Source organism: Acanthaster planci, linkage group LG01 (genome assembly GCF_054643075.1).
Source record: "Acanthaster planci isolate LZ-2023a linkage group LG01, COTS_SCS, whole genome shotgun sequence".
Taxonomy (NCBI): Eukaryota; Metazoa; Echinodermata; class Asteroidea; order Valvatida; family Acanthasteridae; genus Acanthaster; species Acanthaster planci.
This window is the reverse complement of record NC_141777.1, coordinates 12338460-12365615: the sequence shown is the minus strand read 5'-3', so window position 1 is coordinate 12365615 and position 27156 is coordinate 12338460. Positions and strand designations below refer to the sequence as shown.

Sequence of the window (27156 nt, the reverse complement as noted above, 5' to 3'; positions counted from 1 at the left end):
TTTGAGAAAGAGTCATCTCCAAAACAAATGACACATCATCATTACTGTTGCAGAAGCTTGTCCAAAAAGGCTGAAGCTGATATTCACACCCACTCCCTTAGATGAAGTGGGACCTCGCAAATTCCCGGACGCGATATTAGAAGAGTTGTGAGTAGAACCCATGGAAAATGGAGTATCCCGAACTCAGTTACTTTGTCTTATATAACATAAAGAGAAAAACTGTTGATGTTGGCATGAGGCTATTTACAGGTGATTTCTGCAATGGAAATAAGTTAATCTAACTTTTTTGCGTTATCCCTATTATTTCCACTTTTGGGAATCTTTGAGTTGGCTTTTCTTTAATTTATTTTTTGTAATAATATTTTGTGGAATGGTGAATAAATCAAATCAAATCGTTTAATTACTTCCCTCGATAAGGCAAAATGAACTGCAGCAGTTATTCCATTCATGAAGACGTAATTGGCAAACTGTAAACTCAACAATTTATTTCAGAATTTGACTGGTCTTTAAACTGGGGTACGAAACCAACATACATAAAATAAAAAAGCAGCCATGAAAAATGCTTGCACAAATCACCGAAACCTTTGTTTATTCTTTATTTAACCTCTGATCAACAACAAATATTGTTTTGATATCGCACCGGTACAGCAGAAAAAACAGTGCAAACGTTTATGCAGCTGAAGAGGGCGCTATGCATAAGTAGCGCCCTCTCTTAGATTTTGTTCCCGTTTTTGACCAGTTTGGTAAATTCTCCGGTTTAAATCTTTTCAACCTAGTTTTCTACATTTGGAGATGATGTTCAAACATGTTTGTTTTGTTTTTTAGGAATTTGGACCCTTCATTGTCCTGATATCGACTGATGTCTATGTCAAATATGGTTTTAAACCACTTTGTACCGTGGAATAATCTAAGTCCAAGGCTGCAGTGTTAATATAGCCTAACTGTGAGCTACAGTGGACAGAGTTACATGATTGTGTAGTAGTCCTATACGGTCATAAAATAACAATAGTCCATGCAAAATTCTGACCTTCGAACCGAAGTCTCCTTACTTCAAAATGGAACACTGATGACAGCTAGGTCCCTTTAATAACATATCGACCACCTTGACAATTTGCTACCTCTCCCTCAATATCACAAGCGGTTGTTGAAGCTTGATTTGAATAGATAATGCAAAAGGTCCGCTGCCAGTCTGTCTGTTCGTAAAAGTGTGTTTAATACTAGTAGAGACAGCGAGCTACACTAGCTTGGCTTTGTCACAAAAATGCCGATGAACACAAGGAAACGTTCTAGTCAACTAGGCGATTTACCAGAGGAGAAGAGGTCCAAACATGGCAAGGAGCCTTGTGTGGCCGAGCCTGAGCTGTATACCACCATTCCACCACAACCAAAGGCGAAAAAGCCAGGCCAGCTTACACACGATCAACTCAAACGCTACTTCGACGAGGTACGTGTGTGCAAACCCTACCGCGGTTGTTGACTTATATTACTAGGGAGCTTAATGTGATACTACTAAAATAATCTTCAACTGCCATTCGCAGTCCATCGCATGGCATGCCTTCTTAGGCCTATTCTTATTCGATTTCAGTTGACGAAAGGCGAGCATCGACGTAGCTTAATTCCCAAGTACTCTATGGGCTAAAGATGCTAACAGAAAGCCTGGAAATGACCTGGGGATGCACTCTGTCAAGTCTGGAGAGGGGGGCAATACTTCAAATAGACATAGGCATTGTATTTAAATTTCTAATGACCAGGCCTTTAGAGGTTGCAATCAACCATTACCTGCATGGGTGTCAATCAGTGAGAGACGGAGTCCCCCCACAACTTTCAAAGTTTGGAAGATATCACATCATTTGTCCTGTCTACATTTTTTCCAGACCCTAAATAACAAAAATGCGGGGAAAGAAGGCTTATATTTGATTCATCTTTCAGATAAAATTACGTGGAAATGAAGTAAATCTTCCAAGATAGTACACGTACTTGCTAAAAATGGTTGATCGCACCACAAAACATCAAGAACCATCAGTTCCAGGGACGTGGACGTCAGGCTGTTACCGCGATGCGCTTCGCGCAATAGCATTAGAGTTCTGATCAAGGTTACCCTCCCATATCTTTCGAAATAGCGTTTATGGGGCAAACGGGGGGAGGCACAGTCCTCGACAGAGGGGCATATATGCCCCGTGACTACGTCTGTTACCCTACAGGTGATAAAATCTAGCGAAGATAAAAAAACAATTCCAGCCGTGCCCTCGTTGAGTTGATGAATAATAACCCTGAGGAGCCCCATGTGACACATATGTAACATTTTTTTAAACATTAATTAAAATTACTTCCAAACTAAAAAATCCTTCCCAGTGCCCACCAAAGCCCAAAGTTACATCGATGTAACATAAATAGTGCCCTCTATAGGTTGTTTGAGGTTCAGCTGCCATGTCATGACCTTTTGAGAGTTCCCTCTCATGTGTTACCACCAAGGATAGTTCGTCTTGCCAAACTCCTAGAATTCTGTGGCGTTTTTCAAATCGTTGTTGGTAAGTGTCTTGCAGATATTTGATGTAGGAATTATCTATAGATACTAAAGTTCACTTTGATACAAATATTTGTGCAATACTTGCTATTTCTGCAGAGTAAAAGTGGATTTTATGGCCATGTTACACCCATGTCACATTGGGATATTGCGTGCACTGTACACGTGTACATGATAGTTATGTGTAATGTATGTACATGTACGTGCCCATGTACGTAGTGTATACGAGTGCATGTACATGTAATTTGAACATCTTGCTAGTTGGCCAGTACCTAATTTGTAAATTTGGAATCCCTACTTTTTGGAGGGGACTCGTCTTTGAACTTGAAAAAGTCTGAGAGATGTGGGGCAAATTACATGTACGTACATGTAGGCCTAGGCCTGAGGCATTCATTTACATGTGCATGTGTGTGCATGTCATTAGCCAATTCAACTCCTGCAGTTCTGTTCTTGCAATTTCCATGTTTCTTTATGTCATCAAGTGGTATTACTGGCGACAAAAGTGAATTTATTTTTTTTTACAGGAGGATGGCTTCCCATCAAAGGGGCCGGTTTCATGCAAAAGATGTATTGCAAGTTTTGGATTGTGATGAGAGCGATGATGGGTCAATAGATGACAGCGATTCAGATGAAGCGATGATGACTGGCCAGTGAAAGTGCAGAAGCGGGGCAGATGTAAACTTTGCGCAGTGAACAATACTAACACCTTGTGTGAAAAATGCAACGTGAGACTCTGCTTAGTTGAGGAACGTAACTGCTTCAAGTCTTACCATGTGTAGTGCCTGTTACTGGTATTCATATCAGTGATCCAGCAGTGTAAAGCCAAGATGGTTTATGATAAAAATTTACATGTTCGGGTATTGATACTTTGGGGTCGGGGGTCACTTCAACAAACAAAAGTTTAGAGAACATTGAAAATGCTGTCAATAAAGTGTTCATTGGTTTATCCTAAGGGGAAATTGTCATTCATTAGGTTGTTTTCAAATTCCCAATTACACCCAAATTTTGACCACAGAAAAAAAATACATGTATAGGCGGGGAGGGGGGTGCACACGACCCCCCTCCCAGATTTGACCAAGAAGTTGACTATGTACCATTAATTGACAAAATGGATAAAGATTCCTAAATATTTACTTGTACATGTACCTGATTGCGGTATGTATTGTGATCCATATCCACTCAGTTGCAAATAATAAGGTATATGTATGACCCAATGTTACATATGTGTCACATTCCGAAAAACACCCTGGGGAGACGAAATGTTTGAAAATAAAACTTGAATGTGGTAGAGCATCTCCAACAAAGGTGTTTCTGCTAAAAACAGATTTTTATGTCATTTACAAGAAGCCTTGGGTTCCTCAGGGATAATTATTGTGCACCAATTTTCATGACCTGCAAAAGAAAACTTCAGGCAATACTGCTCTCAAAAGTTAACAGGGCTAGAAGGGACACACACTTTTGTTTACGGTAGGATTCGTGGATTGATACTTGGAGGGAACACGAAGAAGTTGAATTTAAAATGATTTTAAAAATGTTTTACCCGGAAATTCTGTTGCTCTCTTATTTTGCGTCCACTGTGACAGTACCATTAAAGTTAATACTTTAGAAATAAACGTTACTTTTTAACAGGGATATCTTCTCATTCCTGATTTCTTCCAACCATTTGAGCTGGATCCCGTAAGAGAAGGCATTGCAGAAGAAGTGGACCGTCTGGTTGACCAACTTTACAATGCCGGCAAGATCAAAGGTTCGCAATTCCTTCAATGTTACACATACGGGCACACATTTAACACATCTCGTTTTGAAAAGATACTACCCTTTGATTTCACATCGATTTTGCCTTTAGTTTTCTTGCAGCACAAATTTTTAGTTCAATAAGAAAAGAAGGGAAAGCCATAGTTTTCAGCTTGTATGTTAGTGAACGTGCTTTTGTAATAGGCCTACTGTAATTCCAAAACTTCTTTTTCAACTGGAGTCGAGTCTAGTTACTGTAACGTAGTGACCGAGTCGAGTCGAATCATTAGGCCAAAAAGTTGAGTCGAGATAAGTCAAGTATTTAAATTTATCTCTGGTCACACTACATCTTACTCTTGATGATAATAACACGTAATATTTTCATTATCAAACGGTACTATGAGTTATTGCACTTTTTTCGCAAGTCTTATCAACTTTCACTCGAATTGGGTCTTCTGCTGAGGGACTCAAGTCAAGTCGACTCATTCGTTCGTAGTGACCCGGGTCAAGTCAAATCGTCAAAATTGTGACTCGAGTCGGACTCCATTTCTGCCAACCATTTCTACAGTTCTTCAGTTCAATTGCCGACATAATTCCAAAATCGAAATGCCCTGTGCGTCCACAAACACAAACCGAATAATTAATGTCCGACGATACTTCCGGGCAATGCCGAAGCCAACCCGAATTTAAAGGTGGCCTCGCAGCAATGAATTTATAATTAATGTCTTATACCATTATTAGTGTTTTCAAAAGAATACGGTCTTGGCATCAGTGGCGTATCCAGGTCTTAGGTCAGGAGAGGCAAAATGTATCTTTTTTTCTAAAAATCGATGTCTAATTGTTTTCTGCTGTAAAGAATCCCCATTTAACCCCACCAAGAAAGGTGCAATGGTATACGGTACCGTTTCTAAACTGTTGGCACTTTCAATTCCTAAAAACATTTCTTGGTCACTTCTTATGTAAGGTGTCTTATTGCGGTATTGCGTTCTTTCTCACATGACCGTATATGGATATAGTTATCAATTATTATAAGTTACCTGCCGTTTCAGACAAATGCAGCGATGCTGGGTTGTTTCAGCGCATGACGCTGATTGAAGAGCAGTTCCCGGGTGCTGCTGTGTTGCTACACAAGACAGGATATCTTCCTCAGGTAACCCATATGAATCATGATATGACATATATCACATTGTACAACGTTGCCCTGCAGTGGTTTTGATTATCTGCCCTCTGTGTTTCCTTCTTGTGGTGAACGTTTGCCTCTATTATAAAGAAATTGAAATCTTGCAGTTATGGTTAAGTCACCAGTTCACCGAAGTTAATGCACATTTAGTTTAGAATAGAATAGAATAGAATAGATCTAGAATAGCACAACTTCATGGGCAAAAGTACTGTAATGCCAGTAAACTCTAGCTGTTACCATGGTTTCTTACAATTATGTTTTGAGTGTTTTTTGCACGCTTTTATATTCTTGTTTGCCCGCTTTCCAGCATGTGTCACTGAAACGGATCGGTGTTTCTCCTCCTTTGTCTTTTTTGTTTTAAGCATCATCTGATCGGATCGCCTAATGTCTGGTTTTCTTTTCTCCTTTTTTTCTGGACAGAGGTTTCGAGACTTGTGGTCCAATGAGCGTTTGCTGAATGTCATGGAGCAATTGATCGGTCCAGATATTGCAGGTCATCCGGTGTGGAATCTTAGAGTTAAGGTATCGTCAACTTTGTTTTGTCTTTCAAGTACTACTCGCAAGTACTGGCAGCTAGAGGTTGTCCCATGATTACTGCCCCTTCCTCCGTCACAATTTTGTATTTCATTTTATATTACCAGAAGCAACACTGTCTGTTCTTTATCTTAGACTCCCCAAAATGAGCAAGCGACAGTGCCCTGGCACCAAGGTAAACATGAAACTTAGCTATGCATAAAATGTTCTATATTGATAAACTACTTCCACAAGTGTAAATCTCAAGAGTTTGACATCCGTCATTATTGTGGGGAATGTTATTAACTAGAAGTGTGGATTCTCTTGGTTTTCATGAATTCATGCTTTTGGAATAAAGGAGCTCAGATCTTGCTTTCATGGTTTTGCTATGATCTTGGGTGTCTCGGCCCTTATTTGGATTGAGATGAAGGACCACTATCGTATTTCAAACTTCCAATACAGTTTACATAGCACAGTATTAATCGATTCCCATTTACGCAGGGACGTTTTACACCAATGGGAAGGGGGTAACTACTTCGGTCAATAAATCGGGGCTCTCATCCTAAAGGATTAAGGCTCATGCTCATTACCATCCTGAAGTATTATGTACTATGAGTAAATTGATTTGTTTTTTACCAGATAATGCGTACTTGGGTCCTGAAGCTCTTCATGTGCTGCAGCCCACTGCGTGGATACCAATGTTGGATGTCCAAAAAGAAAATGGATGCCTGCAGGTAATTTCGGTTCAAAGGGAGTTGGCACGTGTCCAGTGATCCCACAGACCCCCGTATTGGCCATCCGCATCTCTCTTGCGTATGCACGTCAAATAATTCCGATGTACAAGTGATGTTTTGAAACAACACTCTGTTGTCAAGAGATGGATTGAGAAACTTAGTTACTACCTTAAAGAGTATACCCGAAGTCCCGGATGGACAATTGCGAAAATGGAGCGGAGGATCCCTTCAGTCTGAGGAAGAGTAACCTGTCCTTTTAACCTTGGGGGAAAGTCTGTTTCTTCTTGCCATGCAAGGCTCGGCTATTAAGTAACGCTTTATAAGCACTCTGTTTCACTGGGGTTTTTTAAGTGACACGTGGTGATGCTGCAAGGAAATGTGATTTTGTCCAGATCATGTTATGCCAGGTGCAGCATACACCATCATAATAATCAGATACGGAATTTTATTCAACAGTTCAGCAACAATGCACGGCGGTGGATATCTTAGTGGTAAAATCCCTCTGAAGCATCGAAACAGAGATCGCAGCGTGCGTGAAGACCAGCTGACTTGGTGCAAAAGCGAACAGAAACGCGAGTTTGTGAGGGCATGTCAAAATTTATTCGCGCTGCGAAGTCGGGAAAGTTGACCACATTTCAACTCAAACACAATAATTTAGCAGCAAATCTTTCACCTCGCTTCTCTTTCGTATTCGCGTGACGTATGCACCGGCCTGTACATCCGAACCAGGATCATTATCCAATGCATCTGTGGATAGAAGCAATTCAGAATATCCCCCATCCGATCTGTGTGCATGAAAATCGCAAAGACTGATATACGGCAATAAAACCGTCTCGCCGACCTCATTTCTTTCTATGTATTTTAAAAAGGTCAATTTTCTCTCGTGCCACTCATTCGTGCTATGGTCTCACTTTTCTCCAACGGTAACCTGGACTGTGTGTTGGCCCAGGTCATACCTCGTGGACATCGGAAGGGCGTCACAGCCACCCACACCTGCTGCGTGGGAGGAACTTGGTATGTGCAAATCAAGGACACCAGTGATATGATGACTTCCCTCGGTGTAGATGTCAAGGATGCGGTTACCGTGGAAATGCCGTATGGAGGAGTTCTGCTCATGAACAATGCTATACCGCATCAGAGGTTTGTTTTGATCCCTCTACGTAAGCCTCCACCTTAAGCTTTCTCTACACTACCCCGCTGGCACCTCCGACCTTTTTACTCCCTAGCAACACGTTCAATCAACATTTGCATCGAAGTGCATTTGCAACTGAGCATCCATTGCAGCTAAAATTGCACCCTTTCTTTTTGCTGCTCGGGGCGTGGCGGAGAGCGTACTATCAAACTGTAGGGGTGTGAAGTGGCAGAACGCAGCAACGGGCTGTAGATTTTGTAAGAAAAATTAGGAACCTAAGGCAAAGCAAAATCGGAACGACAAAATGGACAGTAAAACCACACGGCTAGTAATAGAAATTGGGATGATGGGAAACGGAAAAGACCACTTCATCGATCAAACCGACCAACAGTATCCATCAATGAGTTGAATTTTCGTGTCTCGAAACCTATCGGGTATACCCATTTATTTCCAAATTGTTACTCTAACCTTTAACGGTATATTGATTGCTCATCAGCATTCTAACCAATATATAAATCGTCAGAACCGTACGTGAGGCTCCCAAATCTGTCCCGCCGTAGCCTGCTGATCAGAGAACATGCTATATAGTTATACAATTTAACATTATACAAAGCCTTCACGAAGACAAGACAATTTTTAATGATTATAAATTCACAGGCGTCACCGGAAGTGAGACATGTCTGTTACGATATGTCACATGCCATCTTTTTGAGACATTAATTAATTAATTAATTAATAGTTTACATCATATCTCACACCTTACACTGCCTGGCGACCGTCATACTTTCTCAGTAACTAAAAGTAAGTTACTAAGGCCCGTAGCACCAATGTATTAGCACCAAATATGAATTATCAAAAGTGGGGTATTTATGTTTCTCCAAAGTTTGTTTTCACGAGATGTATTTTTAAGTTCTTTTTTACGAGCTCTATTTTTAGAAACATTGTTTCTATCTTTGGAAAAAAGTTTTCACAATACATTTTCTTCAACTTCATTTTTATGATGTGAATATATCTGGCGGCCTGATACAAAAAGCGAGTGATCTCAATATCCCCAAAACATCTCGTAAACGAATCTAAATGGAGTTAAATGGAATTTCTTTTGTTTATTAAAAATATATGTCATACATGTAAAACAAGCTTGGAAAGGACATTTCATAACAACGAACATTGGAAAATTCTGTCCCGTGGAAACAAATTTGAAAAATATATCTCAAAATGGAGACAAATTTCGAAAATACATCCCATCAAAACGAACTTTTGCACCTTACTTTTTCCTAATGAATAGGTGGCATGTATAGTCGGAACAGAGCACAGTGTTAAGTTGTAACCAACTGACGCGCGTGCAGCTGAAACATACATATCATTCCCAAGTTCATGCACTTATTTTCATATTTCGTTGGTTGGAATTAACCTTTTTAAATTTCCAAATCGGAGCCTTTCTCTAAAACAGAAAAGTGCAGACGGTGACGAATTTATTTTGCAAATTACGATGGCTTTACTATGTCCAGTAATGTCGTCCGGCGATATAGTCCACTTGTTTCAAAATAATTTCGCATGCACTTTTGATGGGCCTATACATATAATCGCTCTTTTTATGCGTTGAGGAGTTCTCTTCAGCCACCGAAAATAAAAATCAGGTGCTGGAGAGGCGGAAAAATCCAAAAGTTATGCGGTGTTGGCCAAGCATTCAGGTGCACGGACTCCTGAAATTCGCTACGAATCGCAGTTACCGGCTTCCATATAGGACTCATGGGTTCTCGGGGTTCCCGGCCCACCACACTTCCTCCCTTTCCATCCATTTAATCCAAAAGGATCGAGCGGCCATGCAAGGGAGGAAATAAGACAAGCCCCTAAGCCCTGGCCGCCGAGTCGGCCATACGTCTCGAACCTGTACTAAGGCGCTCACCTGGACTTCGCGGACAGTCCCAGCAGTAGAGCTTACCCAATTGGCTAAGATACTGTTGGTATTTTAGAATGGAAAATTTAATACTTTATACCTTGTGACCAGAGCCGTCCACTGAAAAATCAAAAGGAAAACACCGGGATTCGAACCTTGAACTCTTCGTCTTTCAACAGCCACCTTAACCACTCGGCCATTGGAAACCATATATGCGTAATCTCGCGTGTGTGTTTAGAAAAACACTAACTTGGCCTATCTGAATGGGGACATTACGCAACAGCAAGTGTGACAATTCAGGGTCTCAGTTGAGTGACTAGATGGTTTAGATGCAAACCAAATTAACTTTTCCTTCGTCTTCTCAGCTTGGAGAACTACTCTGACAAAATCCGTTGGAGCCTCGACCTTCGTTGGCAGAGGCCAGATAAGCCTAACGGTTTCTATGGCATCAAGGACAGCGTGCTCATGCGCACATCGAAGGATCCCAATTATACGATAGACTTCGAATCCTTCAATAAAGTTGATAGGCACATCAAGGCTGTGGATTCGATGCTAGGAACAGAGGTAGGCTACAGGGTCCCAAGTTTTCAATAAAAATGTCCTTCCAGTCCCCTAGAATCAGGATGCATACAATAGCATCTCCCTTATCAAGAAATTTAAAAAAAGCACGAACAGGAGAGTCACAAATAATACGGGCCGCATGCCACCGAAATTAGTTCCTCTTAAACGCAGCAAGGCCACATAACGAGGTGCTATCAAAGTTAAATTCTGAAGCATATTCCTGCCAAAAAAAGAAAGAAACACGTGTCCTCTCATGTCGTTTCATGACCCTTTGGCATTGTAAAATAGAGAGGAACGGTATCAGCATGCTCATGATAACGCAATATGAGCAAACTTTGATCAACATAACAAGTCAACACATTAGCCTAACCTTGATGAAATATTATATGCCTACTGCCTACACGCAAAGGAAAACCCGAAAGTTGGTGAATTTCACCCAAATTTACAGACACAAATTTCATAAATATTTTGTCTAGTAAAATTTTCGCCAGACTACCGAAACTTATTTCTAAATTATGCTAAAAGGGCCATGGGGGGGTTCTGTATCCAACATTACCTAGTATTTTGGGGCCTTTCTCGAGGCTTTTCACAGGCTTTCAGGAGGGAAAACGAAAAATCACAACAAATAGCATTTTTTCTTTTACATTTAGCAACAGAAATTGCCTTCCTTCTCTTTTTGTGTCATGGCATTCTCTACATAGATCTGATGATGAATAGATGCGAGAAAACGCGCTTCCAGCACCATTCTTAAGCTCGAAACTGAAAAATACATAAAACTCACTCAATGCCAGTAAAGAAAGAACTTCAGTTAAATTTGTCATGAGTTTATACCCTAACCCCGTGGGCCTTTACCTGGTGTATACAATTCCTGTTCCTGCAGCAGAAAGAACTGGGCGTGAGCCGTGACACAAAGGCAGACGACGAATTCGACACCACCATAATGGGTCCCTGGATGAAGCGATGGGAGTTGGTGCATCACAACCGACATACAGCCAAATTTGAGAGGAATGAAGACAAAGGTGGCGCTACCAGCTCTTGGCATTCCTGGGATAAGGCTTGATCACCGTCAACACTAAACCCCAAGGATATGCTCTTGCGGGGGATTTTTGGCCCAACCTGCCTTTGATATTTTCAACATGGACATTTATAAAGCGCAAAACATATTCACCATAAAGGTGCTCAAAGCATTTGCACGAATAAAATATCACAGAATTTACTTGAATTAAAAACAAACTGAACGGACTAAAAACAGACAAATACAAAACTGTCAACAACTAGAGTGGTTAATTGAAGGCTTCCGGCATTTTAATTATTTTTAACTTCCATTAATTCTATAAGTAAAAAAATAAGGTCAGTGGTTTCAACTAATACTTTCATTAACAACACATTGAATAAACCCACCCTATTAAATTCAATCGGGCTTTATTTACTTACAACTATGGCATTGAAACACTGAGCATGATATCCAATATACGGGGAAATAGTTCAATAATCCGTTAAGCAATCCGGCAACTATCAAATAAAAAATCCAACTTCCGAAACCTCGCAACAAGCTTTCAACTGCTAACAGTACCTACAATGTTAACGCAAATCCAGCCACCAACCTTTCCCACCTCAGTTTAAAGAGTCTGCTATTTCAGCTACATTCTCATGTAAAAAAACCTACAAATTTAAGAACAAAAATAAAATCCTTCTCAAGAAAACATGACATTATTCAGAAAGTCAGCGAACATTTAAAATATTGTGTATGACCTAGAATTAAAACACTGATAAATTGAAGTAACTTTGTTTCAGTATCTATAACATGTATCAATAAACCACTGCAAAGCCTTACAGTATTGTCAATGACGAATATCTATATCTGAGGGCATAACTGATATTCAATATGGTTAAGCAATGAATGAGGAGACAAATACATTCCTTGATCCATCCTATTTCAATCCAACCACAGTATGATTACGAAAAACAGGCAGAAATTTAGCATTCTCCGCCGATAAATAGGAAGCAAATAATAAAGTGCTGAATATAGGGAGGGAATAAGAAGTTGCTTATCAGTATACCAAGATCATGCAAACTGATGATCAGTCTAATGCTCTCATCATGCTGTCATATGTAAAAGGTCTTTGACCTTGAAAGGCTAAGGCTGCATCCGAATCTCTTGTCTAGAGCTAGGTCTAGTTCTTCACTCCATTAGAAATGCGGGGAGACGCGTAGACAATAGACCTAGCCGTAGCTTTGGAAGCCCGCTTCGGACACGGCCTAAGCACAGACGTGTCTAAGTCTATAAGTCTTCTCATTCCACTTCATGAACGTAATCATTTAACAGTGATAACACCGGATTTTAACAAAGTACCTCATTTCTTTGTAAGCTCTTCTGATAGCATCAATAGTAAGGGACAGATTCCCTCTCTTCTAACATGATTTCAGGTTTCACTGCCTTTTTTAAGGTTCATCGATCAAGCACACAAAATTAATTGCTTAACGTCCAATCTAATTCTGCTAATCAAATCTAACGTCCAATCCTTTCTACTATAAAGATTTTGTCTTTGGGATCATTTTGACATGAGTGTTAACACACCTTACGAAATAAAAAGATAGTTATTCAGCGGCTTTCTGCATAAAATTCACACACCCACGTAAATGTGTTAAAGTTAGACCGGTGTTACTGTTAATTTTTAATCATGTTACGCCTCCATGTACCACAAATTTTTGTATTGTATAATTACTGGAAGAAGTACCCAGATGACTGGAAAAATGAGAGTAATTATATTCCTTTTGATATCGCGAATAACTCTTCTTTTTTCCCTCTTAATCACCAGAGTTAAAAGTCGCAGCTGATTTCCAGTAATTTTTTCCCTAGTAATACACCATATGAACATCAAGTAGTCTCGTCAACACATACATGTGTGTAAGGAAGAATGTAAAATTTGAAGTTTCTAAAATTTGAAAAAGAAAAGCCCGAATCTCAATGCCACAAAAAAGGGCAAGAAACAGCTTAGTGCTTACTAGAAAGAGACAGATGGAATAAATTTCCAGCAGATATTGAAACGTTCTGCTTCAAGCCTTATGTGGAAGTGAGGAAAGTGAACGGTGAGTTTTACAAGACAGCATCACCGCACAGCATTTGTGCATGAATTTTATAGTCATTTTAACAAATGTATCATGATCACAATTAATGTGACGTGGAGTATATCATTAGTTTGAGATTAATAATAATACTGAAAGTGATCAGAGAGAACACAATGCACTTTCTCGTCTTTGATTTGTTCAATACCATTATCACCTGTACATTATCTCCCCCATTAAGCACTGGTGTATGTATCACCTAAAAGCCACTAATTTATCATACTAGTGTCAAAATTCACTTAAGTTTGACTACAGACCCTGAGTTCAAGACCCTGAGTAGGAAGTACAAGGTTAAATAAATTCCATAAACACACTTTTATGCAACATGTTTGTCCCATATTGCTAGTATTTGGTATTTCCTTCGATATTTGGTTTGTCTTTGCCAACACACATTTCTGTGGGAATTTTCCCACAAGCTCTAGGCAACATATATGTGTAATAGAGTGTACGGAGATTAATGAATTGTGACTAAGGACTGACCAAATGAGTCTTTTCCAGTCACAAAAATCTTCACCAACAGCAGCCGTTAACATCAGTACGTCCACACTGCTGGAGGCGTATCCAGGTGTTGAATTGGAGGGGCAGCCGGGAGCAAAATAAATTTCTCTACTGAATGCTTCATCCATTACAGATGACAACCCCTTTCCTCCACCTAGTTTAGGAAGGTATTGGTAACATTGCCGGAGTGTTGGCAATTTCTATTCCCTCAAAGATGGAAGAATAAAGTGGAAATATGTCTCCATGCCCCCTGCCCCCAGGATACATCACATCGTGCTCCATGTTGAGCAACCTTTATGTGGCTTGACACTTTAAAGGGTTACAGAAAAAGAAAGCGTTTAGTTAGCGTGAAGTATTTAAAAATAGCAATAAATACGTAACCATATGTGCTGTGCGTATCGGTGTTCTGGCGATGACATCATCAAATCAGCCTAGGAGTGCGAATGGCCAAAAGGGAATTTTTTTGTGGGCAGGGACACGCAGGATCTTTCATTTATTTCGAGGTCTCAATTAATGGGGTAAACATTAATTTTATGAAGTTTTTGAAATGGCTACGTATTTATTGTTTTTCGGAAATACTTTACGTGAACTAAATGCTTTCTATTTCCGTAACCCTTTAACACACTGGCTAACTAAACCCCAATCCGCTATGTAATGGACTAGAATTTACATGTAGTTAACTAATGTGTCACGTGCATTTCACCACCAAGGTTCCTACAGTAGCATGTAGTACAGTTCCAGCCATTCAGTGACTGGGTTCTGAAGACGGGCCACTGTTCCTTTAACTGACCGTTACTTTCTCCAGACGGTGGACCACTCCCTCTAAACCTTTCTCCTCGGCGATTCTAAGGGCCGTGTTGTTGCAGTGGTCCTTCAAGCTTGGATCGGCTCCGGCCTCCAGCAGGAAGTCAATGCATTCCTTGCTGTTCTTCAGCACAGCCTGGAAACCGAGGATAAATTTACGTGCAATGAACCTGTCAGCATTCTTGCTGGAGAGGAAGGCAGAGACCTGCCACCTCACTGGAACTGTTAAAGAGTCCATGGTGAGTTTACAAAATATATATAACCAGTGGTGCCACCTCCCTGAGCAGACACATTATGTGCCTACAGAAAAGCCCACATAAATGCATATGGCACAGTACATGATGCTTGCCAACCAATGCTATTCTTTTCATGTAAATAAGGGATTCGTCAATATCTGAGGAACTGGCGAAGGGTACATGTAAGCACATGTATGTAAGGCATCATTGAAGTAAGACTATACAACCTTCTCCCACTGTAGACCCCTGTGTCCGTGAAGGATGTCACGAAGAAAATATCATCAATCAAGGTTTGCAAAGCATATCCAGGACTTTTCCTAACCCTAACCCCCTAGGGACCATTGAATCCTGCATAACCTTGTTGGGTTCAGCATGGTTAGGCTTAAGGGAGGGGGCTGCAAAATTCGAGAGTTCATGCGTTCATGGAGGGGTGAGGCTGAAGTTTGGGAGGTTTTAAAGCACTTTTTGGAGAAAAGGAAATAACCTTGTCTCAAAAATCGTGCTCCTCTTACTGTTGACTTTGAAACCGAAAAAAAAGAAAGAAACTCTCAACCTTTAACCAGGGATCAACCAAGGATGGTTTGGTTGGCAATGGCATATGCAGCAGGGGGACAGTTACAACCCCCCCTCCCGAATGTCGCCAATTTTTTCAGATGGGGTGAAGATCCTTTTGCAAATAAAAGAACATGGACTATTAGTTTAAAAAAAATCTCGTTCTTCTCCCCCACATGGACCCAAAACTTGGATAGACGCCACTGCTAGTTAGCCAAACCTGTGAAGCAGCAACAAACCTCTACCTAACTATCACCACTTACCATATGAAGTGGGGTATTCCCACAGTAGTCCTTGGCATTCATATCTTCCCCAGCTGCGAAAAAAGCTTCCAGCATATCCCTGTCATCCAATGCAGCTGCACTGATAGTTAAAACAAGAAAGAAAACAAGGTTGATGAGAACATATTGGGGGAACTGCGAGTATAAGACAGTTGTACAAGTTTGCAGTGACCGCATTATGACAAGGAATCCAAACTAGGTTCCGGGGTACCAGACTGTTGATATCAGGAACCCATTCTTAATCATGGGAATGGTAACATTTTATAAGCAACTGTCCAAATGACTCAGTAACATTGCAGACAAAGCAAAACTTAAGTAATGTTTGGAAGAGACACAAGGGAGTTTGAATGCAATTTTTCACATAGTTTCTTCTGTTCCTTTGACATTTGGGGTAAGCTTTCTCTTGCAGGTGTCTAGGTATCCACATTTACATCAGTAGGTTATGAATCCTTTTCCCCACACAATATGTAAATGCACCTTACAAAGTACTCTGTAAAACAATTGACTCTCGGTGGTTCTGCTAAAAATCACGCAGCAGGACACTGTAGCCATTATCTGAGGGCTTTATAGTGAGTGTATGGCACAATGTGCTCAATCTGGTCTATATGGGTAATTCCAGATTAGGGGTCCAACAGTGTGACATTTTTGTGTCCCTGTTACATCTGATGACCTTTGTTATTTGACATGGAAATATCACTGAATTGATTTCAAACTATTACCATTTTCTTTTTGCAGGTAATTTGCATTAATTCCTCACTCTTGGAAATTAGCAAATGTGTCGGTTCTGAACTTACAAAATCACATGCCAGATGTGACAGGGACACGCAAAAATGGACCCCTAATTTCTGGAATTTTCCATATACACATGTAGAGTATGTGTACCTTTCATCAACACAGAGAGCTTTGTCAAATTTAAACTTTTCTTAAAAAAAAGAGTAGTTCCCTGTGTAAACAGGTGGACATTTTCCAGGTATCTGGATGTCTTGCGTTTTTGACATGTTTGATGTAGTAGTCTAGAACTGAATTCAATTATGTGATTTGTGGCTGTGATTTAGGGAGTGAATTTTGGCACTTTTATGGAAACACTGGCATGGAGCAAACGACAGATTTTGATTGGACATACATGTACATGTACAAAGCTCACATGAGAAAGTGCAACTACGATTTCTCACTTTGACGGCAAGTTCGAAACCTGCTAAGTACCCTTAAGGACTGATGATTTTCTTGTTTTTAAAATTGAAAAGGGGTTGGGAGCCAGATGATGTTTGATACTATTGCAGAATTTTTTTGTAAACATCGTCCATGTATACAAATTACCATGTTATAAAATAAGTCCATTTCTGGCAGTAAGCAGTGAAACCAGCGTGAATTCAAAGGGTAACATTAACTTCAGCCATCTTTTCCTCCCCCCCACATTTTTGGGAAAGGGTCACAGGAGAGATGTTGAATGTCCAACCCCATCCATTTTGCTATGCTGCATTTAAATTCTCTAGAAAAAATTTTCAAGCTAAAGGTCAACAAATATAACTCTGTTTCATGTCATAAAACTTCTCAGAGCATGTACTAAACTTTGTTGCTTGTAAATGAAGACCTCCAGTTCTTGGTCATGTATGTGCATGACTCGTCCGTCTTGTGACTACGGATACAGAGCTGGTGTTTCATCTGCATTCAATTTAAATGACTTACTGGCAAAGAATTGTGCCAAGTTCATGTTGATGACTGGTATGAATGAGGTGACCGCCTGTCTTCTTAATCAGCTTTATGACCTCAAGATTCCTGGCAGAATGAAATGAACGTTCGTAAATTTAAAGGGAAAATATGAAGCATGTAAATCCACCGATCGGGGGAAAACGTACATGTACCTGTTCAAGATGATCATTCCTTTTGGCGAGAAATGAAAGGGAAAGATGGTAAAATTTGAAGGAGACTTAACAAAGGAGTTGATACAGTACACAGGGGTAAAGGACACACCACTGACTTTTTGGCAATTATCCACACTTACTTTGTTCTAATGCTGTCAAAGAAAGGTGAATTTCCAAATGAGTCCTTGACATAGATCGAGCAACCTCTTTCCAGCAGGTATTCCACAACTTTGACATTTTTAGTGCCAGCCGCCAAATGAAGTGGTGTTCGCCCATCGTAGTCTGCAAGACTCAGGTCACCTCCCTTTGTTGGGTGATTTAAATTAAAGGGAATATAACAAGATAAACAAAGAAATACGCCTTTCTCTCCAAACTTCCCACCCATGAGATAGAAACAAATTTGACTGAAACTGAATGCATGCACCTGTTTCGATTGGGCCTGCTTATATATGTGACCCGCTCTGCAAAAAAGGGTAATGAGTCGCACAATGCCAAAACATGGTATGGCCTGTTTTATTTGGAGAGGGTAAAATTTCTTCAAATATGTGATTTTGGGTTTTTTCCTTTAATAGCTTCTATAACATTGATACTTTCAGAATTTGTGACAACAAGCACTTATACTGATGAATAAAGATGAAAAACTGATCATTCAGTAGGAAATCCTACATAGCATTGTGTTTCCAAGTGCTACACTTTATGAGCTTTTTCTTGAAAAGTGCTTTTATTGAATCCAAATATGTATATATATCTATAAATATATATCTCCGGAATGAAGTGCACTACATGGGTCATTCATATATCAAATTGTAGCTTTTGATGTACAGAATCCAGCCATATCAAAAACTCATAACCTGAATCTGGTGACTTATTTCCCAATTTTCCAGAGCCGGTCACAAACCTCTTGTCATCCTAATAAAATTGCAAACCGTAAGCCCGTGAAGTCACGCCCTGCTGAAGTCCCTGACACCAGCTGGCTGCAACAGGGAACAAAGATTACAGGCTGAATTCACAGCCTAAATGTCAATCTGGTGAATAATGAACCACTGAGACCTCAGAATACAGTGTTCAACTCTAGCTGTGCTGGAAAGAGAATATAGCAGTTTCTGGGCACCGCACCACATTATAGACACCCTATTTTGCCGAAGCTATTGCAAACTTTCACCAGTTGTTTACAAAAAATAAACCAACAACAAAACAGATGAATGAAAAAATGAGCGATTAGAACAAGGAAAGATGAATAAACAATGATATCTGGTGATTTCCTACTTACACATTCCCTGTAATATTTGAGTGATGCTAAGTCTCCATTTTTTGCTGCAGCACACATCAGCGGAGGGAAGAGGGCATCTTGTACAGCTTTCACTTCCTGAATCAACATAACAGAGTCTCTTTCATAGAGAGCTTCCTTCCCCCCAAGATTCCCTCAAGTGGTATATAATATGACACCGCACAATCTGGGCCCTTTCTGCAAGGCTGCAGGCCTGGCTGAAATACTCAGCCATCAAAATTTTGTCTGTCAGGCTAGAGTGAACACCAGACAGTCCTTCACGTGTTTGTAAGTGTCCAGTAAATGAAGATAGGAATTTTTAAAGAATTCTGAAAACAGAAAAAATTGATAAATGTCCCCGCCAAGCACCATCATTGATAACTGCCCCAGCAGGAAGTGGTTAAGCTCTTTTGGTCACATAAATTTCCTGGATAACGAGGTAAAGTGTCTTGCTCATGGACAGTACACCGAGACCCAGCAAAAAGCATTCCCATGTGATTTTGACAGCATTTCTCCTCCACCACACAGAATTGGCCAGTGTGTGTCCTGTTAGAAGTGATGCATCTGTAGTCAAAGAGATGCCATGTATTAAACTTCCCAAGCTTAAAAATATAGTCATTTTATATGGTAGTGACCACTCATATTTTTCCTTCTTCATGCACACATGCACGATAAGCATTCAAATAGTGAAAGTTTCACCAGGCACAAATAGTAAAAGTGACTTTTGAATTTTGAACGTTAGAACTTTATTTTGACCAACCTGACTACTGGTGACATTTAGAGTGTCCACCACTGCCCGGATGAATTCGCTGTCCTTCAGCGTCATGCTGTCTTTGTGCCGGCCTCCCAATTTGATCTCGCCTCGCAGGTTGCAGCGTAGCCTTGCCAGCTTCTCCTCCTGGGACAGCTCGTCTTTGCCCAGGATGTAGCAAAGCTTGGTCAGGGCCGCCTCTGGCGTAATGTCACCACCAGGAATGACACCTGCTTCAAGCAGCGACTGTAACAGGTTCACAGCACAGAAAAGAGTTCATGAATGTGCCCGTTTCAAATCTTTTGAATCTGCCATCTGAAATACATGTACTGCACAATTTCCAACATGTTCACGGAACTGGTTTAATATGTCATTTATCGAGCTCAAATTTTGACTTCAGCGTGTTTAACTTGTGTGCACATTTCCAGAGGTAACATTCAGTGAAGCAGGGTATGCTTTTAAACTGGGGCAGTGTCACAGACAAAGTTCTGTGCACGTCAAATTTAAAGACGTTGCACCTTTGACGTTTAGGGGAAATTGCTTTAACAAGGCACTCAATCTGACCTACACATGTGCGTCAGCAATAACCTTATGTAAAACAAAACAAAATCACAGAAACTGATATGCATGTATGTATTCACTGCATGTGGTGACATAATTATTCACCGGGTAAACATGCACGTGTACATAGTTTCTGACAAAATGTCAGGTGTTTTCTCTCGTGCATTTCTAGCATGTTTGTTTAACATCCTAGCTCAGGGATAATCCTTGATGGCATTCTCTTGTAATACATGTAAGTATGTGTACGTGATGCATGTTCTTCCACTTAATGTGTGTACATGTGCACGTACTCGTTCTTATCCAGGTTTAGGGTTGGCAGAACGGACATTATCTTGGTACAAATAGAATTAAGTTATGCAAGAACTTTTTTTGCAAATTTCTTGCTTTATCGCTGAATCTTGTAAGAGTGATGTGTCCCAGGTAGAGCACTGGCCGAATAGTTGGGACAACACCCCCTAAGCACTGCAAGGCCAGCTCATGGGAAAATTAGCAACTGTTATAACGAGCTGGGATCATCCAACCGTCAATAGGACTCTCCTATGGTGAATACTGATGCTGCAGATGAGGAGAAACAAAGGCACCTGTGTATTAGGCTGGTATCCACCAATGCTCACCACATGTAGCAAAAGCAACAGCCATGTACATGTCTTACATTTTGGATATATCTTTAGTATCTATTCCCAAACATGACTTTACTTTCGAGTCACAAGGTCAAAGCAAGTTTTAAAAATAACACATTTCGTTTTTTACAGCTCCCCTGCCATGTTATGGATTGCTTTTCTTGTGAGCAGTCGCAGATAGTCTGCTGATATGGAGATTGGAGGCCATGTGTTACATACGTGCACCTTGAGTTGACATACAGCGAGCTAGTGTTGATGACAGGCCACATGACAGGCTCTAAACCAATGGGAATAGCCAAGCTGTCTTAGGTATTTATGAATGTAAAATCAAAGTTATTCATCAAAATTCCATGGAAAAGGACTAAATCATCAGGCTGTAGACAATCAAGAACAACAGAGAGACGGGTGAAAGAAGAAAGCATTTCAAGATTAAAGGAATTTAGAGAGCCGAACATGAGTTTGGAAGTGCATGTATTCATAATTATAACAAACTGACCTTTCCGGTGCGATAGAATGGTGACACGGTGCCCCTGGCACACTGTGTGCAATTGATAATCAGCATGCCTCGCCCTGTGGCTTCCCGGACGACCTCAATCAGGTCCTTGCGATCGTCCGGGCCGTTCCCTGCCCCAAACGTCTGCATGACCACTCCCCTCATGGGGGGATTTAGGAAAGCCTGAACCTGTAAGGTTTCGATGACGGAAAAGGAAAATCTAAGGTGTAAATTGGTGAATGGATGATGGAGAAAGGGGGTTTGGGAAGAGAGTGTGTTGTTAAAAATATTTTAAATGCACTAATCACTTAAAATCTTGATTGGCCTTTGAACGGCACGGTACATGTATCACTGGCGAGGTGCGGCCAATAAGCATGGAAAGCCATTCTACTGATGTGCTTCACTTGTTTCTGCTTAAATTCTACGTTGTTAATAAATCTCAACCCATACTGAAAATTTAAAGGCTTTCAAAACTGCATATGTGCACATAAAAAACGGCACACTTTGTCAACAAATAGGCCTAATAGCACAGTTTAGGTGTACAAGATTCATGTCGAAAAAAAAAAATAACTCTATGTCTGGGCAATTAGCCTACGTAGTGATGCCATCCAACTTTGTTCACACATGTGCTCTCTCGAAGGAGTCAAGAAAGTCGGATTTGAAACTCCATTGGAAAGCATACCCATAGTACATCCATGCAACTAAAGCATTAGATCATCAGTTTAGCACGTACCGCCTCCTTAGTGATACCAGGAAACAGCCTAAGGAGACCCACGTGGCTTTCCATGGAGGAATGGACTCGGAAACTCTCCAAGCTATTTGGTCTGAAGAGGCTCTCCCAAGCCACTGGAGAAGACAAGAAAGGAACTTTTGTGAAACAAAAACACCCAGGAATTGGCATTTACAATCCTGCAGCTGGCGCAAGTGACATTTGTGACTTAGCCAAAATGCACATGTGTGTCATCATGGATGCAGGCGGAATGAATCGGTGCCACTACAGTAACGTCATCCACTCTGATTAGTCTACTAACATGTTACTAAGATCAGAATATTAACACAAATATAAGGGTTTGAGAGGCACCCGGCGAACAAGAAACTACTGAACAGCCAAGGTACCGTATGGCAGTACAGATTACCAACTGCAATACACGTACATGCATACATGTACATGTACATCAGGAGATGTCATTAACGTTTCATACAGATGGAAGCTGGGTATACATGCAAAAAGTAATGGAAAAACAGTATTACATGGTAGGAACTGAAATATTGAAGCTGTCAGGTATTATACCAGCTACAAGGAATTATTGCAGAGGCTGAAATTGACAGCTCCACGAGCCCTAAACTGGTTCACAATGTTTTGCTTTTTTTTTTCTTTTTGGTGGGCCACTTTTCAAAATGTAATGTAAATACCGGAACATGAAGACTTTACCTTCAATGTTGACTGCCATTTTCACCAGTGGTGGGAAATTAGGCGAGTCAAAACAGCTAAAGCTTTCACTGGATACTTTCACGACCCGATTGCCTCGATATAACTTATCATTGAAGTACAATGCCACCTGAATGATATGAAAAGTAATATATTCAAATACACAAGTACATGTACAGGGACATGTATGCATATTTGTACTTGGAATACTTAGTTGGTAACATTTCTGCTAAATGTATGTATACAAAAAGCTACCATATTTGATAGATCTAAACTTATGTGGAAATCTAGCGCTAGCACCATGCAAGGATACGATCTCTTTGTGAGTCTGTATGGTTCTGAAAAGAACTGTTCAGAACCATACAGACTCACAAAGAGATCGTATCCTTGCATGGTGCCTTTCAGAACCATACAGACTCACAAAGAGATCGTATCCTTACATGGTGCTACTGCAAGCTTTCCACCTTAGTTGTCTGTCACCATGAATAGCTTGAAATCCCATCAGATCTAAACTTATACTGTTTAAAGAATTGCTGATTTTTACTTCTCCTGGAAAAGTTTGCCTTATCTGTAATTAGGGCGTGTACAGTCAGTTTATCCATGTGTTAACTTAACACAGACTTTAATTCAGAGTTGCTGCACATGTACTTGTAGCACAGTTTATCCGGCCAACATCATACATGTACATGTAGTTCCTATTTTCATGTAGCATGTAATGGGCACCAGTGATTGTCTTTTTGAGCAACTAAGACATTATCCATACCAGTGATGGACAAATTATACATTTAATTTTCATGGTTTGTAATTGGCTTGCTATTTTCAGTGCGTCAATATGATACCAGTGTACTGGTTATAACGTATGCAGTAAGATAAGTTGCAGCACTTGTAGCTTTACGATAGTGGTATAAATTTTGGCAACCTTGTGTTATGAACACATATTACGAATGAATTTTTACTTTTTTGTGGTTTGGTTGCAAATTCTTCAAACGCTGTGTTTAAAACTTTTCCCATTCAATGCTTGACAAATTGCAGTTAATCCGTATATGAAATTGGTTCATAATTTGGAGCCTGTTCCTAGCATGGTCGGTCGGTAGTTGCCAAGTTCTGATGCACAGTGCCAAAAAAACTCACAATTTAATCAGAGACAATCCAGACAGGCTGCATGTAAAAGGTCCTCTTGTTATCATGACTAACCTCTGGAATGACAAAATGGCCGGCAATGTAGATAGCTCCTTGCAGATTGTCCCGTCCGTCGCTGCGAAGTTCGGGCAGGGGCACCTGCGCCCCGGTCAGTATGACCGGCTTGCCAAGATTCTCCAGCATGTAAGATAGCGCCGATGAGGTGTACGCCATGGTGTCTGTGCCGTGGAGGATGACAAAGCCGTCATATCGCCTGTAGTACCGGCTGATGTCCTCTGCCATCTCCACCCAGTCGGTAATGTTGAGATTACTGGAGTCCTTCAGGACCTTGTACTCATGGATGTCGTAGATCACGCGGACTCCTTCTTGGGATATACTGAAGCATGCAGGGGAAACAATAAATACTTCCAAAATTTAATAAATCTGGGGAGACATCTGAATGATTTCTTTGTGAACGGCAGCTGGACTTTTTTCTGCAACCAGACTGAAGGTTAGAAATGGGGAAAAAGTAGAATGAAATCATGAGGGTCACTGCATGGCGCACACTAATTTGAAAAGACAAGCAAACTTACATATGAGCGGTTGTAACACTTCCCATTATCCAATGCATTCTTGTGAAGTAAGTAGAAGGGTTCAGCTTTCAGGACAAGGCATGAAGTAAATCTCTTTGTTCAAGTCCACAATGTACACCGATCTGAGTAACAGAGCACCATACGCGCATGCACGTGCAGGTGTACCAAGGATGCCCTTCAAAACCTTCCTCAATGGCAGATGCATCAGGTCAGCTGTCCAGGTTCTGAATTGTAGAAGGTCTGGGAATTGCTTCAAGAAAGTGTCATTTATTTTTTCATCCCTCAAGAGACCTTCCCCTACCCCTCAGGAAAGGTGCCGGGGCTTGATATCTCTTGAATCAGAATTTGTTGGCACAAGTATTCAGTACTTACGGCAAGGCAAAGGGTCTCTCCTCCATTCCAGGAGATGGATCAAGTAGGGATGCGTACTCCTCATCATTCAGCATGGGCATCGCTCGCACCAGTTTGTGGAAGTACCCGGGACGCACCACATAGACTACAACATGGAACATGCACTACATGAATGAAAACTTGGCTTTTGTTGCAAGCAAAGTTACATCCCGAAAATCTATTTCAGTTTAAAAAATACTGAAAAACTAAACAAAATTTACTACTTTAGTTCAGTCAGTTTAACTCCAAAATGGTACGGCCAGCTTTCTCTGACGTTCCATATGAGACTGGTCTGAAAAATATTAAGTTTTTCTAAAGTGAATACCTCAAAGTTTTGCCTGCTAAATGTGGCTTTTTAGGTCACGTTATTGCTTTTAGATGGCTAAATAGTCATTGCAGGGAAACATTGGCAGCATCTGCATACATGTACGCACCTGTATTACAAAGTCACCACTACAAAGCCATAACAAATGACCAACATATAAACATCACCATCTCCATCATCACAATCCTCAACATGGTGTACATATGAATATGTTCTAACTGCTCACGAAACGTATATACCTCAACATGCATGTCCATGAATCTTTACAAACATGAACATGTAGGCCTGCTTGTTCACATCTGTATGAAATGCAATGGCACACAATTTCAAGCATGTGTTACCATGGTTACATGTGTTATGTAGGCTTGAGTTAATTCCATTATTTTTTTATACCATCCCCATCATGTTTTGATGCTTTTGCCAAACCGGAAAATGTATATAGACCTAAAAAAGGTCTAGTACTGGTAGACGATAACGTTAAGTTAGTCTAGGCCAACTAGTTAACTAATGTTAACTTGAAAAAAAATTAGTCCTTCCTCCATGGGCTAACTGAGCAGAATTTTTGTGAAGGCCTCGTTTATTAAGCCTGTTGCCATGATTAGCATTGGGAGAAATCCTTTCATCAACAATAACATGACGCAACTAACCGTCATTTTCTTTGTACATGCCGATGGTTCCCCCTGCGTACAAGACCAATACCCTAGACTCGGTCTCCTCCGCGAATGATGAATCCTTGCCAGAGAGTTTACGTGACCGAACGCGAAGCGGCTTAGGACGAATTGGTGCACGGAGGGGCCCTCCAACGTCACTGCCATGACTGCCGGCTGTACCGGCACGTCCTCCAGCACCACGGCCGACAGCCAGCGTCGAGATCTGAAGCACTGATGAGCTTTGCCCTTCCATCTTAGGAGATGAATTCACTTATCGTTCCACTTTTGAGACCCTTATGGGATGAGTCTTGGTAGAACCAAATCTGCTGTTTTTTTAGGTGTTTATCATATAATTGCGTCCGGGATCGTTCACCACTAGTTGGAGCTGAGAGCATGGAGCTGTAAAAAGTTTTACACATACGGCTAGTGTGCATGTGCCGTATACGCGTACCGTGCTTACGTGCATAAGGCCGGCCACGCGTGCTAATTTGTGTATCCTTAACATGTAGGTGTGTCGCTAAGAGCTAGCTAGAGATTCTCCTCATTGGTCTCTGATATGTATACGGAAACATATAAAGGCCATCAACATTTTTCTCCCCGCGGTGCAGTGAAGGAATCGAAAAGTGAGAGGAGAACTGTCTGAATGGTTTGTTACAGTACACCTCGGCTATCCATGTCTTTCATGATTTTTACATCCAAAAGTGTACTTTTTTTAAATTCATCTATTACCCGAACGATTTTCAAAGTAGCGGTACAAGCTTGTATGATGTAGTTGTAAGCAAGCATTAACTGCCTACATGTACATGTATCATGTATGTGAATTGAAGTGACCGCGCGGCCATCTTGGGATCTAAGTACAGTGGCCTCCTGTTGTTGTAACTCAGGCTATTTGCGCCAGTACGTTTATTTATACACTTTATTAATCTGCATCACATTACGGAGTTAGGGAGAAGGTCCAGTTTTAGAGGCAGGAGGAAACCGGAGTGCCCGGAGAAAACCTACAAGAGTAAGCATGGACTGGAAACCAAAAGCACTTAAAGCCTGGGCCAAGGCGGGACTCGAACACGGGCCTCATTGATGCAAAGCGAGGAAAGAACCGCTACGCTAACCCGCTCCCCCAGAGTGGCCTCTTCTTTGATCTCCATGTCTTTACAATAATCACGGACCCATCATGATTTATAGTGGAGATTCATAAATTCCTCAGACAGTCTCCCTATTCAACAACATGCAACTTGACCGTAATAACATTTGATGATGCCCTCTGAGACTGTGATCAAAAACGGATCTCCATTATAAAAACTGATCAATAGGAAATCGCGCATTG

The 27156-nt window shown here is 40.8% G+C and overlaps 2 protein-coding genes and 1 long non-coding RNA gene across 6 annotated transcripts; 2 read left to right on the top strand and 1 right to left on the bottom strand.

Annotated features, from left to right (window-relative positions):
- The first annotated feature begins 715 nt into the window (after positions 1-715).
- LOC147800393 (uncharacterized) lies at positions 716-12108 on the top strand. Of its 3 annotated transcripts, none has more exons than XM_087140335.1 (9): positions 716-1444; positions 4193-4271; positions 5308-5408; positions 5859-5960; positions 6108-6147; positions 6591-6685; positions 7635-7825; positions 10080-10278; positions 11156-12108. In XM_087140335.1, exons 1-9 carry the CDS (start codon positions 1262-1264, stop codon positions 11333-11335), a joined length of 1170 nt encoding a protein of 389 aa, XP_086996461.1. In that variant the 5' UTR covers positions 716-1261; the 3' UTR covers positions 11336-12108. The 3 variants fall into 3 exon arrangements, with proteins under 3 accessions (XP_086996461.1, XP_086996456.1, XP_086996451.1); XM_087140330.1 differs by having other exon boundaries at positions 4154-4271; positions 11159-12108; XM_087140325.1 differs by having other exon boundaries at positions 4154-4271.
- Positions 2272-3613, top strand: LOC147800394 (uncharacterized). The gene is made up of 2 exons (XR_015426218.1): positions 2272-2528; positions 3049-3613. It is a non-coding gene; the product is annotated as an uncharacterized LOC147800394 (long non-coding RNA).
- A 1024-nt stretch (positions 12109-13132) lies between the features above and the next one.
- Positions 13133-26241, bottom strand: LOC110981418 (L-asparaginase-like). Of its 2 annotated transcripts, XM_022238981.2 has the most exons (12): positions 25830-26238; positions 24840-24963; positions 23950-24271; positions 22759-22885; positions 22060-22172; positions 21330-21515; positions 19662-19898; positions 18905-19000; positions 17775-17938; positions 17459-17548; positions 15755-15854; positions 13133-14839 (listed from the first exon to the last, which is right to left on the bottom strand). In XM_022238981.2, the coding sequence occupies exons 1-12, from the start codon at positions 26083-26085 to the stop codon at positions 14681-14683; spliced, it is 1974 nt and encodes a 657-aa protein (XP_022094673.2). In that variant the 5' UTR covers positions 26086-26238; the 3' UTR covers positions 13133-14680. The 2 variants fall into 2 exon arrangements, with proteins under 2 accessions (XP_022094673.2, XP_086996448.1); XM_087140322.1 differs by lacking the exon at positions 17459-17548 and having other exon boundaries at positions 25830-26241.
- Positions 26242-27156: the final 915 nt, after the last annotated feature.